General features: G+C 43.1%; 1 protein-coding gene across 5 annotated transcripts in view; it reads right to left on the bottom strand.

Annotated features, from left to right (window-relative positions):
• Window positions 1-15,277, bottom strand: part of pikfyve (phosphoinositide kinase, FYVE finger containing) — a 32,874-nt gene that overhangs the window by 6,026 nt on the left and 11,571 nt on the right. For 3 of the 5 annotated variants that reach the window (XM_028023693.1, XM_028023688.1, XM_028023689.1), the window contains 24 exons: window positions 14,235-14,261; window positions 13,972-14,061; window positions 12,751-12,895; window positions 11,680-11,837; window positions 11,473-11,584; window positions 11,233-11,380; window positions 10,996-11,160; window positions 9,858-9,920; window positions 9,631-9,760; window positions 8,790-8,970; window positions 7,622-7,696; window positions 7,378-7,485; window positions 7,155-7,295; window positions 6,230-6,356; window positions 5,343-6,160; window positions 4,845-5,252; window positions 3,530-3,630; window positions 3,384-3,455; window positions 3,142-3,313; window positions 2,877-3,055; window positions 1,678-1,791; window positions 1,471-1,579; window positions 1,240-1,394; window positions 111-207 (listed from right to left, as the gene is read on the bottom strand). In XM_028023693.1, coding sequence (XP_027879494.1) covers window positions 111-207; window positions 1,240-1,394; window positions 1,471-1,579; window positions 1,678-1,791; window positions 2,877-3,055; window positions 3,142-3,313; window positions 3,384-3,455; window positions 3,530-3,630; window positions 4,845-5,252; window positions 5,343-6,160; window positions 6,230-6,356; window positions 7,155-7,295; window positions 7,378-7,485; window positions 7,622-7,696; window positions 8,790-8,970; window positions 9,631-9,760; window positions 9,858-9,920; window positions 10,996-11,160; window positions 11,233-11,380; window positions 11,473-11,584; window positions 11,680-11,837; window positions 12,751-12,895; window positions 13,972-14,061; window positions 14,235-14,261 — 3,895 coding nt within the window. The remainder of the gene's footprint in view (window positions 1-110; window positions 208-1,239; window positions 1,395-1,470; window positions 1,580-1,677; window positions 1,792-2,876; window positions 3,056-3,141; window positions 3,314-3,383; window positions 3,456-3,529; window positions 3,631-4,844; window positions 5,253-5,342; window positions 6,161-6,229; window positions 6,357-7,154; window positions 7,296-7,377; window positions 7,486-7,621; window positions 7,697-8,789; window positions 8,971-9,630; window positions 9,761-9,857; window positions 9,921-10,995; window positions 11,161-11,232; window positions 11,381-11,472; window positions 11,585-11,679; window positions 11,838-12,750; window positions 12,896-13,971; window positions 14,062-14,234; window positions 14,262-15,277) is intronic. The other 2 variants (XM_028023690.1, XM_028023691.1) reach the window with 1 other exon arrangement.

Below are 15,277 nucleotides of genomic sequence, written 5' to 3' on the forward strand. Positions count from 1 at the left end.
CAGAGGAGGCATGGGCAGCATTTCTACAGCTCAGCACAAACTTCTGTGCTGCTAACCAGAGCTTATGGCTGAAGCAGCTAGTGGCGTCTGAGCACAGCAGCGACGCCCACCTTGGTGTCGTCAGTGGTGTTGGGTCGAAGTCTGCCTGGACTCGGTGGGACAGACAGACGCTTCCTGCCTTTCTCCTGCTGGAACAGGTCCTGGAGTCTGCAGGAGAGAAAAACATCCTGCAGCAGAAGCTTTAATGAAGCACAAGATGCTTCAGTGTTTTTCTTAGGGCGCTGTCATAATCTGTAACAGTTACCAGGATGAATAAGGCCTCAAAGTGCAGTTTGAGATCAGACTGATTTTATTTTTTATTGAACTGTTTGAAATTTAAATTTCCATTCCAGTGAATACTGGTAAATTACTAAATGATTTGCACTTCAATAATCTGTGTAGAATCCTGGAGTTCCCATCTTCTCTGAGGTCACTGCTGAGATCTTCCCTGCTTGGTGATCAGTCAGTGAGTTGCATTTGTTCGAAATGTTTACACTCTGGTTTGAAAATGACCTTTGAACCCTTCCCATAGTGATGTTACCAAGAATTGCTTCTCTATGGTGATTGATGTTTTTCCACCTCGATTGGTTAGTGACTGGAGGCACACACACTTCTGCTCCAGATCAACAGACTATCAATAGATCTGACCATCAATTACTTTGATTAGGACACTGGTGTTCAAACTTTTCCCCAGGGGGCCAAAACTGGCAAATTTAAACTACAAAGTAGTTTAAATTTGGTAGGCCACAAAATCTATTACATTAAAAATGCAAATATTAGATTATGAAGTTGTTTTTTTAAGTTTAGCTTACAATAAATAAACATTTTAATCAAATCTGTATATCATTACAGATCCAACACAAAAAATGCTCTGAACTTACAAGAACTATAGACAACTTCCAAATTGTTCAATTTTTTTTGACCAATTTTTATTTTTTTAACCATTTTTGACTTTTGGTCATGGGTTGAACAAAATTATTTCAAGGGCCACAATTGGGCCCCGGGCCACACATTGAACACCCCCTGCATTAGTGGAACCTGCTGCTGATTTACCCTAATCTGGAAGCTGTCAGACTAAACTTTACAGATGTTGAACATTTTATTTTCTACCACTAGGTGAAGACGTATGAAGTTGTTTCAGACATGCTGGCTGCGTTATGGATCAGGTTCAACAGACGGACTGAACTCTTTGGCTCCTACCTGCTGTTCCAAAACTGCAGCATCTCGCATAGATTCTGCTTCTTCACCACCAGTGACTCCAGGACGACCTGCAGCTGCTGGGGGGAGTCCAGGCCGCATGACTGCAGGCGCCCCTGAAGCTTGTCGATCCAGCTGCGAAGCTCCGCCTCCTCCATCTGCCATCAGACACCAAACATGAGGCCAACCTGCGGTCCAGACACTCTGGAAGACGGAGGGGGAGGGGAGACCTACATCTTTCTGAGCAAAGAGGTCCTCCATCTTCTCCTCCCGGGTCTTACTGAACGTGTCGGTCTTCAGGGAAGTGAGGCGGTCGTCGATGGCCAGGTATACCTGAGCCACCCTGCAGAGGGAGAGGAGCGGTCAAAACAACATCTGGTCCGTTCTGGACGGGGTGAGAGTGGAACAGTGGAGTGACACCAGAAGAATGGATCCACTCACTTCTGAGAGAAGTCCTTCAGGTCCTGCTGCAGGTTGGCTTTGGACGGGCCCAGATTCCTGATGAAGATCCTGGGACGAGGAAGACAAATCTCCAGCAGCCGGACGGAGGTGTAGCTGCACAAGTAAAGATTCATCGATTTACTGAAGGAGATGTGAATTCTGATGAATAAATGCTTCAACACAAGATTCTCTTCTACACCAATTTCTTCTTAAAGGGGCATCATTATATTTGCTCGTTTTTGTTCAGTTTTTATTGTCACTAATTGTAAATAGTTTGTCTTTTTAATGCTCAAATAGTCATGAACATTTTCTATTGATCCAACTCAGTTGCATTTCTCTGGACTGGAGTATTTTTTTATAAAGTATATATGTTGAAAGTTTGCCTTAACTGCACAGTATTTTATTCTTCATTTTGTTTTTACATATATTTTATCTTTGTGTGACTATTTGCTGTTATTGTCCATCACTCTGAAAAGAAAATTTCCCATTGTGGGTCGAGACAGGATTTTTTTTATTACATTATGCATTTTCCATGCATATAGTGTGATTTCATAGTACAATAAGGTAAATATGTTACCTCCACTTATACAAATACTGTATATATAAAACTACTCAAGACATTTAACTTTGCAATTCATTGCATTGAAATTGGACCTCTGCCTCTTTAAAAGGTTCCTGCTCTTATCATCACAACAATGCTCCTATGTCATGCCATTTCCAACAGTTGTACTGAGAAGTAGAGCCTATAATGAGCTCAGCTGATGTTCAGCTCCACCAGGTGTTTGCCAATTGCTGCTGGCTAGTCTGAAGGAGCTAAGTGGAGAACGGGTGCCCTGTGAGGCGGATGATCAACTTGGGGACTGCAACTCCAAGAAGGAGTTTTGTAGTCTTGTGATTTAATTTAACTTTAATTTAATTTATCTTTGGGATGAATAAAGTATTTTTGAATTGAATTGAATTTGAATTGAGAGCAAGTGTTTAGGCAACCCCAAATGGTTGCCATGGGAGATTCAAGGATTTCTCAGTCATTCATGAAAAAAATATCTAAGCAACTCTCCAGGTATGTTTTTGATGAGGGAATAACAGTATTACATGATAAAGTTTTAAAAAGTCAACTTTACATAATACTGCCCCTTTAAAAGGTGATATTCACGTTCATCTGCTGGAGGTCAGACAGCGGTGAGCAGAAGGAGACCAACCTGAAGGAAGCCACCATCTGGTTGTAGGAGAAGTACTGGTGGTAGTCTTTGTGGATGGAGTGTCCGCAGGGCTCTGCGTTGGCTCGTCTGGTGTACTGGTGGTCGTAGAAGCGAAGCTCCAAATATTTGGCGAAAGACATGGACCACGAATCATTGGACAGAGGCACCACTGGAGTCACCTGCAGATGGCAGCAGAGAGTTAACGGGGAGGGAAAACGGCAGCAGAAGTGATTTCCCAGCAGCCCCAGCCTCATATGTGGCTCACCTGTTTGCAGACGCGGCACCATGAGTAATTAAGAATGGTGTGCTGGTAGCCTGGGACGGGCGAGTCCAGCTCCTTCAGCACTATCTGCACGCAGCCGCTGCCATGCACGAAGCGGCGTACGTGATGCACCATGGGAGTCTCACAGAACATGCTGGGACACTGGTACGACGGCCTGCAGAGCAAACATCCGTTGAAGCCAAAGGACCCTGAAACCGGCTGCAGCCACTTTACGCGAGTCTCACCTGAAGCAGTACCGCTCCAGGAACACACCCAGCGACAGATCGTTCTTGCCGTAGAACTCCATGGTGACGATCCTGTTGAAAGACACACACACTAAGTCCAAACAGCGATGGTTCTGACTCAGATGTTCTGCGCGTGAGCAGCTTACCAGGGGCTGACGCAGGGGTTGGGCGCATTGTTGGACTGAAGGGAGGAGCTGCTGAACAGCACACAGAGCCTCTGATGGTGGGTCGGGTTCAAACAGTCCAGCTAAGGAAAGAGAAGAAACATTCATAAATCCTGCCATGCAGAGGTGCTAAGCTAACCACCGAGACCTTTACCAGTAGTTCTTTACTGTCAGGAAGTGAGAAGGTTTCGCTGTAAGAGTTCTGATGAAAATTTTAAAAAAGAGATCATGTCTTTCCTATTTTAGCTTTTCTTCATTGGCTCTCTGTTCAATCCAGAATAGAATATAAGATTCTCCTTCTCGCATAAAGCTCTTAATAATCAGCTCCATCATATATCAGAAACCTGATTGGTCCAGATGTTCCTAACAGAGCACTTTACTCTCAGATTGCAGGTCTCAGATTCTAGGAATTCTGGTTCCTAGAATTTCAAAATGTAGACTAGGAGACAAATCTTTTTATTATCAGGCTGCTCTCCTGTGGAACCAGCTCACAGTTTATGAGGCAGACACCCTGAAAACTTTTAAGTTGACAAGGAGGACAGCTTTGTTTTATTTCTTTATGGAAGCTTGCTGCACTTCAAGAAGCAGCATTAAGTAGTTAAGTCATGTCTACATAGCAGTAGTCATGACTTTACTTAAAAGTAGATAATTTACAATTTGCCACCAGAGCAGATCGCCTCCTGCACGCAGCTTTGTGCAGTTGTCCGGTGTTTTATTAATGTTAACTTGGTAGCATAACTTATTTCATCATGTTGTGATAAACACTTGTAGTACGCTGACAGCATGCCAGCTAATGTGGGTAACCATGGCAACCAGTGAGCATTTAAAGGCCTGCCTACTTTTTCTGCAGCCAGTTTGCACGTGTATCTGCTGTGTTTACACAAAAACAAATTATCCCTCTATAGAAAGTATGTGTGGTAGAATTTTGATAATTTAACTCATGTTTTGCCACCAAGCTTCATAACTGGCTAAAAATGGTGTGGAGTGAAAGGATATTAAAACAAGTAACTAATTAATAATTATCTAACAACTGATATGAAACATTTATATCATGAGATGTTTTACAGCTATGTCGTCCAACTCTAGCTTTGAGCAGTAGAAAATGCAAAAAAACAAATGGATTCTGGAAAATCTATTGTTTTCCATAATCAAGTTTTCCTTCTTAAGTACTTATCCAGGCCTAAACAGTAATTTTCCAGATTTGTCCAGACTAGCTGAAGACAGTCCAGATATAATTAAGGAATTCAGGATTTTAAGGAGGTTAAAGGAACTAGAGTGTTTTATCCATAAATTGTACCTTTGAGCTCCAGTTCACGTCATTCTGTTTGCCCGTTTTCTCCTCCTCGCTATCGGCCTTTCCGAGCGCCTTGACCGGAACGTCTGGTGCCCGGTTCTGGCTGCTGCCGCCAGAAGCAGCAGGGCCAGCAGAGCCAAACGGGTCGCTTGCTTCTTTCCCTCGGATCCGGCCGCCTTTTGCTCTGTAGTCTGCCAACATTCTGGCCAGGTCCTGGCTGCTGCTCAGGTGATCCACGATGCGGGTGGTGGTGAGGCCGTGGCAGGGCAGTACGTCGGTGGGTCTGGGCTGGGTGGTGCCATTGGTCTGTCCGCTGGCCGCGGAGGATGGAGCTGAGTCTTTGAGCAGCTGGCGTTTTCTGCGTCCGTCCAGCTCCTTCAGGTCCTTGTTGAGGAGAGGAGACAGGTAGACCTACAAGAGAGACAAACACATACAAGGGGTAACAACAAACTAAGGAAGCTTTAGTTTCCAATCCTGAGCTTTGAGTCAAGACAGCAGTACCTCTTCAGGGAAGTAGTCCCTGCTGGGGCAGTGCATGCCCCCCGGTGTGAGGAGGAATGGCTCTTTGAAAGTGATGAAGGGGGAAATGCACAGGATGATGTCCTTCAGCTCGTGCTTAAACACAGCAGAGATGGACTTGAGGCGGTCGTCGGAGGAGTCCACGTGTTCGGCGATGAACATCCCTGTGTCATCCTGCAAGGGGTCTCGGAATAGCTTAGGGGTGGGGGTGTCTGAGCGCTCCTCATCCTCCAAACCAAGTTCTCCCACCGTCTCCCCCTCAGAGGTGCCGACCAGAGTGTCCGAGCCCATTTCCTGCTCCTCCTCAACAAGAAACTGAGGACAGATGGATAGAGGAGGGGGCGCAGGACTGGAGCATGGGGATGAAGTCCTGGTCTCAGAGTTTCCAGCCTCCTCTTGGACAGAGAACAGAACCGACTGGGGGTTTTGCGTGACTCTGAGAATATCTATATCTTCAGTTTTAGTTGAAGACTCCAGGAAAGGTGCGTCTTCGGATTGTTCCCCCAATGTAGAGTTATCGCTCACTGCCGTTTTCTCCATGCTGTCTCCGTCCATCTCCTCATCGGCAGTAGAGCCCTCCAGGAGGCACGGGAAGGAGCCACTCTGGAGTAAGCTGGGCGGCATGGCGAACTCGTCCATGAGGAAGGAGATCTCCAGCTGGGAGTGGTAGGCAACACACACCATCAGCATAATGATGTCTTTCACCCTGGCCAGCTCATACTCTGGTGCGCCGCGCAGTTTGATGGAGCATCCCAGGTGAGGCGGGCAGCCGTCGAAGAACATCAGAGTCTTCGACTCGTCTGGAAAAAAACAGAGAGGAATGACTGCATGTCTGACAGACAGCGGCGGCAGCTGACAGAGGATCTTACTGTTGGGCAGGGAGAAGGGCTGCATGTAGAACTTGTGGCAGGTTCCCAGGCGAGGTTTGGTGAGGAGCTGGTCCATGGACATCACCAGGTCCCCCTGAGTCATGTGACTCACTCGGTCCAAGACTTGCTACCATAGAGAAAGAACAAGTTATTACTCTCCATTAAGGAACCTATCAAGAACAAACTGGGATAGTCCTTTTATCCAAAATATTCATTGCCATTATATTTCACTGTAGTTAGAGAAAAGAAACAACTTTTTATGTTGAGGATTCAGGGTGCAACCACTGCAGTTTTCTGGCCAATCCCCAATCTTTAAAAAGCCTGACCTACCGATTCTTCATTTGGTCGATACCATTTATTGTTCAACAGTGGGGTGACAATATGCAGACAGGATCTGGTGGGCAGGACTACCAGCCCCATCAGTAAGCCCTCTCTCTTTCAGACCTTGGTAGAGGTAGATAAAATTGGTTTCACATCTAAGTACAAGGTGATCACTAAGATTAAGAAAATATGGGCCAATTTATTAGTGCACCATTTTGGGGATAATGACATTTTGTTCAAGATTATAATCTGGACTAAGCACAGACTGTCTAGTAAAAACCAGCCATTTGTTCTACACCTTGCTTCGTCCAGAGGGTCTGGACGTTTGTTTGTGATGGATGGAATGCGCCGGTTTGACCTCATGAAGCTTACTGGAAATTGCCTACACTGTACACAACCATCCTCTACTGGAGAGAGAAGTGCTGAGCTGAACTTCAACTATCTTTTAAAAATTGACCAGCAATAACAGAACAGATGTTCCTACACTCAGCAGGAGTAGTCAGGTTAGAACTACTCTGATCACAGGGCATCTGATTTCTTCATCTTCTGTGCTTCTGCAGAGAACATTAGCGACCACCTGATAGCTGGGACATGTCCCACTGACCGATTTGACGTTGATGACCAGCGTGATGCCGTGCTCCAGCAGCATGTCTTGAGCGATACGCGACACTGTCTTCTCCACCAACACCAGATTGGGGCGGACGTCTACGATCCGCTGAACGTAGTTTTTCAGGAACTCCCGTTCCTGTAGCGGAGGTGGCAATGACACCAGAGTTTTAGAACAGAGACGTGACTCGTGCATCTTCGTGTCAGAGTAACCGCCTCACCTGGAGCACGATGGGCTCGATGCAGGTGAACTTGGTTTCTTCTCTGTACAGGTACTCGATGGAACACTTCAACAGTAGAATCTTGGGGTTCTTGATATAGGAGTTCATCTGATTTCAGGTGAGAATTACATTTTAATAACAGCACTTTGACTGAATACTTTGACTACCAGAACCCTTTCCTGCATTTGTGCTGGTGCAAAATGTTCAACAACGGAAACTTTAGCCAGACAGAGAATGCCTTTACCTTCTTGTGGGCGATGTTCTTGGTGCACAAGAAGCCGTTTACCATCATGGAGTCAAACTTCCTGCCTCCAGGAATCTGAACCACAAAGATACGTGAGATTTATTCAAGAAGTCATTTCACCTTTATTTTAATGATCCCTTTCCTACAACGGTGTGCAACACAAAGTGATTTACAGGATTCAAAAAAAAGACCAATGCCCCACCGTGCCACATGGATGAAACCCCTACAAACCAAACCAGATTAAACCTGTTCAACATCACACAGGAGCATGAATGTGGTGCAGGAAACTAAAGGAATTTCTACACCATATACAGACAAAACCAGAAGTTTACATATACTGAATAAAAAGACATACCCTTGTGTTTCTCACTGTCTGAAGTGAATCTATTAAGAACAATCTGAAGATTTACATGTCTAAGTTAACCTATCAGAACTATCCAGAGTTGTGACATCATCATCTGGGTTTTCCCTCGTTGTTTAAAGAGACAGTAATTTTGTATATAAACCTCTGAATTCAAAGGAAGTTGTGAAACAATCCCCAAAATTGTTCTCGCTAAGTTTTCTGTCATTTAGCAAACAGAAATAATTTTGATAATTCTACTCGACCTAAAACAGAAAATGTTTCAGACAGAGAGGAAAAAAAAGGTGCATCTTTATTTGGTGTTTGATTCTGGTATCAAATGTATACACAAAACCTCATAAATAAATAAACTAACAGATACAAATAATATCCAAAACAAATCTAATGTGAATACTTCTAAATATAAATGAAATATAAAAATGAATTAATAAAAGGAGAAATTATTCATAAATATTTAAAACAATATATTAGCAATACTAGTTAGAAAACTATATCTTATGGTTGTAATAATAATAAAAGGATAAAACGGCTCAAATGAAAATGTTTATGGAAAAATATTCAATAAATTCCTCAAAATCAGGTCTTGATTTACCATCTCTGCTCTAGGATGTGGTTCCATCATATGTTTTTACTTACTTCGAAACTGAAACTAGAAAAACTAGAAGAGCTGAGCGTCCTGGAGAGCACACTCAGTTCAAACATCTCAGCTAATTCCAGTGAACCACTGGGAACTTTGGAAAACAACTGACAGGCTGTCCAAACTCCCTCTTAATATTCCAAACTCAGAGGTGAAACAGCCTGTCTGACCTTCTTGATGTGCACCAACTGCCGGATGTCCATGTCGTCGTCACAGTTGCGAACGTTGGGCCGGACCGTCTGAACCACCTGCCGAACCACGGGAACGATGATGTCCCTCCAGGACAGAGACAGAGACTCGCTGTAGAGCAGCTGCTGCAGCAGCGCCATCATGTGGCTGTGGTTGGCTGAGCTGAACAGATCAGACAGATTATTTGTCAGTCACTGTATCCATGATGGAAGAGCAAAAAACTGATAACTTTTGCTCAGAACAGCCAGAAACATATCCAAGGGGTTAAGAACAGTGTGTCATGTTGTAATGAATTCCTGAAGGCAGAGTTTCAGAAAGAGCAGGAGTTTCTAAAGAGACACAATCCCAATTTCAAAGTGTTAAAGAAAAATTTAAATTGTGATTTAAGTCATATCTGATATGTGCAGCAACTGAAGGCAACATAGTTGCTTGACTTTGTGCTATTAAATAGCACTATGTGCCTGGAAAATATTCATGGATGTGATCTACCTGCAAATAGAAAACATTTTTTTTCAAACACCATAAAATGTTATTTGAAGTAAATCCATCCATCAAGAAAATGGATCTAGTTTAATTATTTGCTACAGCCTGTGAGTCATGAGTGTTTAAAAAGAGCAAAACAATCTGTTCTGAGTCACTTTTTACACAACTAGTGTTAGTCTGTGGACTGTTCATAAAAGCACAATCTATTTAAATACACTGTCTTCTTGGTTTTATAGACCACATGAGCAGCTGGGGACCAAAGGCACAAGAAGCCCTGACTTGAATCCCAGCTTCTCACAGCAAATCATGAACCACAGACACAGATGGCTCTCCACTCACAGCAGCCTCTCCATGGCCATCTTCTCCCCGTTCTCCTCTCTTAGCTGATCCAGAGAGCTGTGGTGCCAGCCCAGCGGAGTGAACAGCATTTCTTTGGCCTTCTCCTCCACGCGACGATTGAACAGAGACTCTGCGACACAAACAGCAGCTCAGAAAGAGGAAGAGCTCTGTGGAGCCGCTCAGGTGACACAACAGGACTGCAGAATGAGTTAGTGCTGAGTTCCTACCTTTGATGAAGGCATCACTGATGATGATGTTCTGCCCTCCATCCTCCGAAATGAGAAACTCGGCTGGAAGAGTGTGCACAACAAACTTAATGGAACTGAATGTAATAGGGATCATTTCAAAATAAAAAGTGAGTATGCACTATATGCAAAGCATCAGTGTGCTGCGCTAGAGGAAGCAGCAAAACGGGAAAAAAATTTCTCCCCAACACATTCTCGACTAGAAAAGTTATGCTATATTCAGCAATATTTTAGACAGTATGCAACTTTTATAAAACGTATGATTCTGACTTATTTGTTAAAACTCTCACTATGTCGTGTCAGTATAATATGAGACAGACAATCTATGAAAAGTTTGGGCTCCCCTGCCTTCTCCTACAATTCTGCTGTCATATGAACAAACACACTGCTCCATCAGAAGCAACCAATCAGAGTCAGGAGGAGGGTCTTAGCACTATCAATCAGCTCGAGTATGTGCTATTCACAGCTTCCCCTTCGCTCTCTGCTAAGCTACAGCTGGTTCACCTCAACATAGCACGTCATGAATGCTAAGGCTAGCTAGCATGGCTAGCAATGATGGTGGATAAACTGTTTTTCTGGAACGTTAAGTTGTTTTCCACCAATAGCACATTTAGCATCACGTACACAAAATGACCGACAGCTCTAAGCCCCTCCTCCTGGCTCTGATTGGTTGTTTTTAACCATTAGCAGTGCATTTCTTCAGATGGCAATATTAGCGGAGTAGGTGGAGCAGACCAATCTTTTCACAGATTATCTGTCTCATATTAGACTGTCACAACACAGTGACAGTTTTAGCAAATTTGTAAAAAGTTTTTTTTTTTGTAAAAGTTGCATGATGTAGTTTTAAGTCAGTAAAAAATAATTGCAGAAGCTCTACAGCAGTGGTGCCCAAAGTTGGTCTTCGAGGGTCGGCATCCTGCGTGTTTTAGTTCTCTCCCTGGTTGTAGTAACAACCTTTTCACCATGTCAATGTTCTTCTTGGGCCTCTAATGAGCCATCACTTGATCCAGGTGTGTTAAACCAGGGAGAGAACTAAAACTTGCAGGATGTTTTAGTTCTCACTTTGGGCACCACTGCTCTACAGAATCCATGTAGAAGAGCTTTAAATATATCTTCCTACCTTTCTGATCTGCAGGAGGTGGCACATGTGGGTACTTGGACTGCTTCTTGATGTGAAAGTTCACGTTGTTCTGCTCCATGTTGAGGTTGATGGAGGAGGCAGAGTCGCTGTCCACCGCTGAATGGAAGCTGCTGACCGATGTCCTCTTGCTGGGGCTGGCAGAATCTGGACACAGACAGGTTTTAATACACACACCAACACACTAAGCCTCACCACGCTGTCGGCTGTCATGCCTACTTGGTACGGTGTAGTCAGACTCGTAGGCAAGTTGCTCTGTGTCGCTGTCGTCAAACTTGATGTCCTTGAACCAGGATGGCTCTGACTGTCCCTCTATGGAGTTGATGCTGTCGCTGTCTGGAGAGGGCGTTTCCGAGAACTCTGTGCTCTGGTACAGATGGAGAGACAATAAATATCCTGGAGGAGAAAAAAATGTTTCAGCTATTTCTATTCATGTGTGTCAAGTAAATGGGCTCCTACCTGCAGGGGGCGATAAAGGGCGTACTCATCTCTGAACAGCTGGTCATGGTGAGTGACGCAGTCAAGCCAGCGACCGTCTACTAATGCCTGGCCTATTGCAATAGCCTGGGCCCTACACACAGATTACAGTTTAAGTGTTTCTGTTCTCACATTAGTTGGAGAGATGACACAAAGCCTTAAACGTTCCTACGCCCAACGACATTCTACCTGGTGGAGATGGTACCATTCCTCAGCAACCAGTTAACAAGTTCTTTTCCCACAATGCAGTTGGGGTAGGTCCTCAGCCAGTATCTGTGGTCCTGGAACTCCATCCCTGTGTTGCTGTGGCAGATCTTCTTCCACAGCTCCTTGAGCTGGGAAGAATCCTGGAACAAACAGTTTCTGTGATGTCAGACGTTATGAGGAAACGTTTTGAATAATTTGATACCGTTCCTTAGCAGTATCCCTAAACCCACCCAGAACACCATTTGGAATTTAAACCACCAGCTTATTTAACTAGGACACCGAGCGAGGTCATGTTCTCGTCTGTGAGCTCCATTAAGTCTTCAATAGGAGGGGATTATGAGCAGGTAGTATCTTACCCGAGGTAGATAATTTCTTCATCTATGTCTTGTATGGTTATCATGGAGGCTGAACAGGATTAAGGCAAATACACATTGAAACATCATCACTAAGCTTCAAACACTTTAACCATTTAACCTTTGAACTGAACGTCTACTTATGCAGAAGTCACAGGTTATTTACAACAAACACCATGCTAGGGTCACAGTCAGAGAGAATAACCTTCCGTCTGTGATGTAGAGGGATGTGATGATTTGGCCATAAGCATGGGTTGCCAGGGAGACCATCTGAAGAGATAATAATGCAGCAGGAAATTCTATGAACTGAGGTTCAGTTGAACCGTTTGAGTTTTTCATTTTAACATAATTTTAATGTCATGCATTTACACAAATAAGATGCTTAGAAGTCATCTAGGTTAGGCAAGATACTGAGTGATCATAACACATCCACATAACCCCAATTTTAAAAAAAATACAAACTATCCCATTAAGCACATGGTCTTCTCATTTCACTGACAATTAAAGATTTCCTTGAAAAGCCCATTAAGGCTCACAGGGTGAACAGTCTGACAGAAGGGTATTCCAGAGCCAAAAGTCCAGACTATGGGCCCCCAGTGAAGACCGTATGCAGCCTCAGACTCATTTAGTTCTCTCATTTTGTGAACTTCACTATGAGCTATTAATACAACCAGAGAAACGTTTAGACCAAAGGACACACCAGCAGGATCTTCCTCTCCTCCTCACTGTGGTCAAGCTTGGTGCCGGCCATGGCCCGGCTGGTGGGCGGACTGACCGAGCTGTCGTAGGCCGGAACCAGGGTGGCTCCGGACCGGTCCAGTGATAGGTTGGTCACACTGGCTGACCTGAGAACGTCAAAATACGAGTTCACAAAAACACCAGCTACAGATTGGTATAAAACAAACCTTATTGATCACTGGAACGTCTGATGTCATTTCCTCTCTAAGAAATTGTTTTACTTTAAATTTTGAGTGGTTTAGTTTTTATTTGGTCTCCCCTCTTGTCTGGGAGTTGCTCTGAACTAGTTTTGCTCATTTATTTGAACAAAACTGGTCCCTTTGATCACCGTTCTAAATAATCAAGGTTTGAATTTATCCTAATTGAAAAATTAAGAAATCTATTGACTCTTACACGACAAATAATTTATGAAATTTGATTTCAGATTTATAAGGCAATAACTGAAAAACAAAAAGAAGCAGATATTGATACTGTAGTCTATGCAAGTGGATCACCAGCTAAGTTGCCACCAGCAGTATGAGTCCAACAACTGTAAAACATAGTACAGTAAATCACACCGATGCACTACTGATAGAGAATATCTACTTAAATATCACAGCAATGTCCTGATAATAACAATACTTCATCTTATGCTACTTTCTGCATGTGCTCTGTCTGCACGAATGAAGGTTGACTGTCTTGTACGATTCTCAAAACAATTGAAATCTTGATATAATTGATATTAGAAAAAAATAATTATTCAAAGATACTCATTTGGGTCAGAATCAATACAAAATGAACCAATCACATTTGGAGAAATTGAAGCGTTTCTTCTGGTCTACAATAACGATACGACAGTCAGGAATTTCTGAAACAATATTCAAAGAAAGTCAAGGAGTCCATCCAGGTGGAATGACTATTTTCTGATATTTTGGAACTACTAAATTATACACAGCATTGTTTAGATCACTACACACTATAGAACACAAGGCAGGTGACTACTAAAAAATGCCAGAAGACAAACGGCTCAATTTAGTCAGGAAGTGCGAGGACTCGCACTTCATAAGGTTGGTTGTTTCAAAAACACTGGATATCTTTTGCAACAGAGCAATGAGCTAAAGTTCAGAAAATGAGGACCTGATATAAAGAAACAAGTTTTCTTTTAGCAGAACTACCAACAAGCCAAAAGGAGCAAATGACTGACCTCTTCCTCGCTGGTGACTTCCCAACATCCTCCTGCAGGGTGGAGAGTCTGGAGGCGAGGCCGCTGCTCTGAGGCTCCTGGTGAATCATGCTAATGACAGACAGTGTGGTTTATTCTCCCTTTGAACTGCTTTATTTATATCAAGTCATATTTATAAGCTGTACATCTGAGCAAAGAGGAAAGCTATAGGAGCTACAGAGCATCAGCCCTGAATGTTGAGGTAGAAGTGGGGGGGGGGATGAAGAAAAACCAACGAGACTCACGTCTTTCTCATCCCAATAGGAGTTTTTCTATGTCAACAAGAAAGAGAGGGAAGTTAACAGGGAAAGTCGATAGAAAGCAAAACAGATGAAAGCAGCAAGAGTAGAAAAGAGGGTCAAGGAGAGCATGCAGTACAGGTAGAGTTAGAATGGAGTCCTTTTGAATTCTGTTACGTAAGGCACCAAAAGGTTAGCTACACAGTTTTGTGTTTTGTCATAATTTAAATGTTTTCTTTATGGTGGATTAAGGCTGACATGAACCCAGCTCTGTAGCAGGATCATTCTCACCACTAGTCTGAGACAGACACCTGCTAAACAATTGACAGCTGCATCTCAGTCCAAACACTGACCTAATTAAACTAGAATATTCTCCAAAACTTCATTTATTTCAATAATGTCATAGAAAAATGCAAAATATATGTTATGTACCGTAGACTGATACATTTCAAGTACTTTATTTAACATTAACTTTAAAAACCTGGACGTTTCTCAGAAAACTCGACTGTCTTACACCAGACCAATAAACACAGGAATGTTATGGTTTTGCCTACACAATCATGGGAAAGACTGCTGACTTGACAACATCCTCAAGGAGGCAAGTCACAAAAAGACATTTTTAAACAACGCTTGTTGTGTACTGTGTCCAAGAACTGTATAATGCATTTTTATTGAAAGTTGATTTGAAGGAAAAAGTGTTTTACAAAAGGTTTTACAATCACCAAGAACAACTACAGGACTGGTGCTGGTCCAGGGTGTTGGCACACCTGTCTGCTGGGACAACCACATTGTGCTTGATTGGTCAGCAAGCTTATCTGACCTAAACAAAACAGAAAACCTAGCAAGTACTGTTAAGAGGAAAATGAGAGACACCAGAACCAACCATGAAGGTTATTCAAGCCTCTGAGCTGAGAGCATTTACATGTACAAACTTCTCAGTAGGTTAACATGTCTGTATTATTCTCTCCATTGATCTGATTCCACTAGATGTAAGCTACACCCATCAAAATCACAAGCAAAAACCCAAATTACTACATGAACTATAAATC

This window comes from Xiphophorus couchianus, chromosome 7 (assembly GCF_001444195.1).
Source record: "Xiphophorus couchianus chromosome 7, X_couchianus-1.0, whole genome shotgun sequence".
NCBI classification, from domain to species: domain Eukaryota; kingdom Metazoa; phylum Chordata; class Actinopteri; order Cyprinodontiformes; family Poeciliidae; genus Xiphophorus; species Xiphophorus couchianus.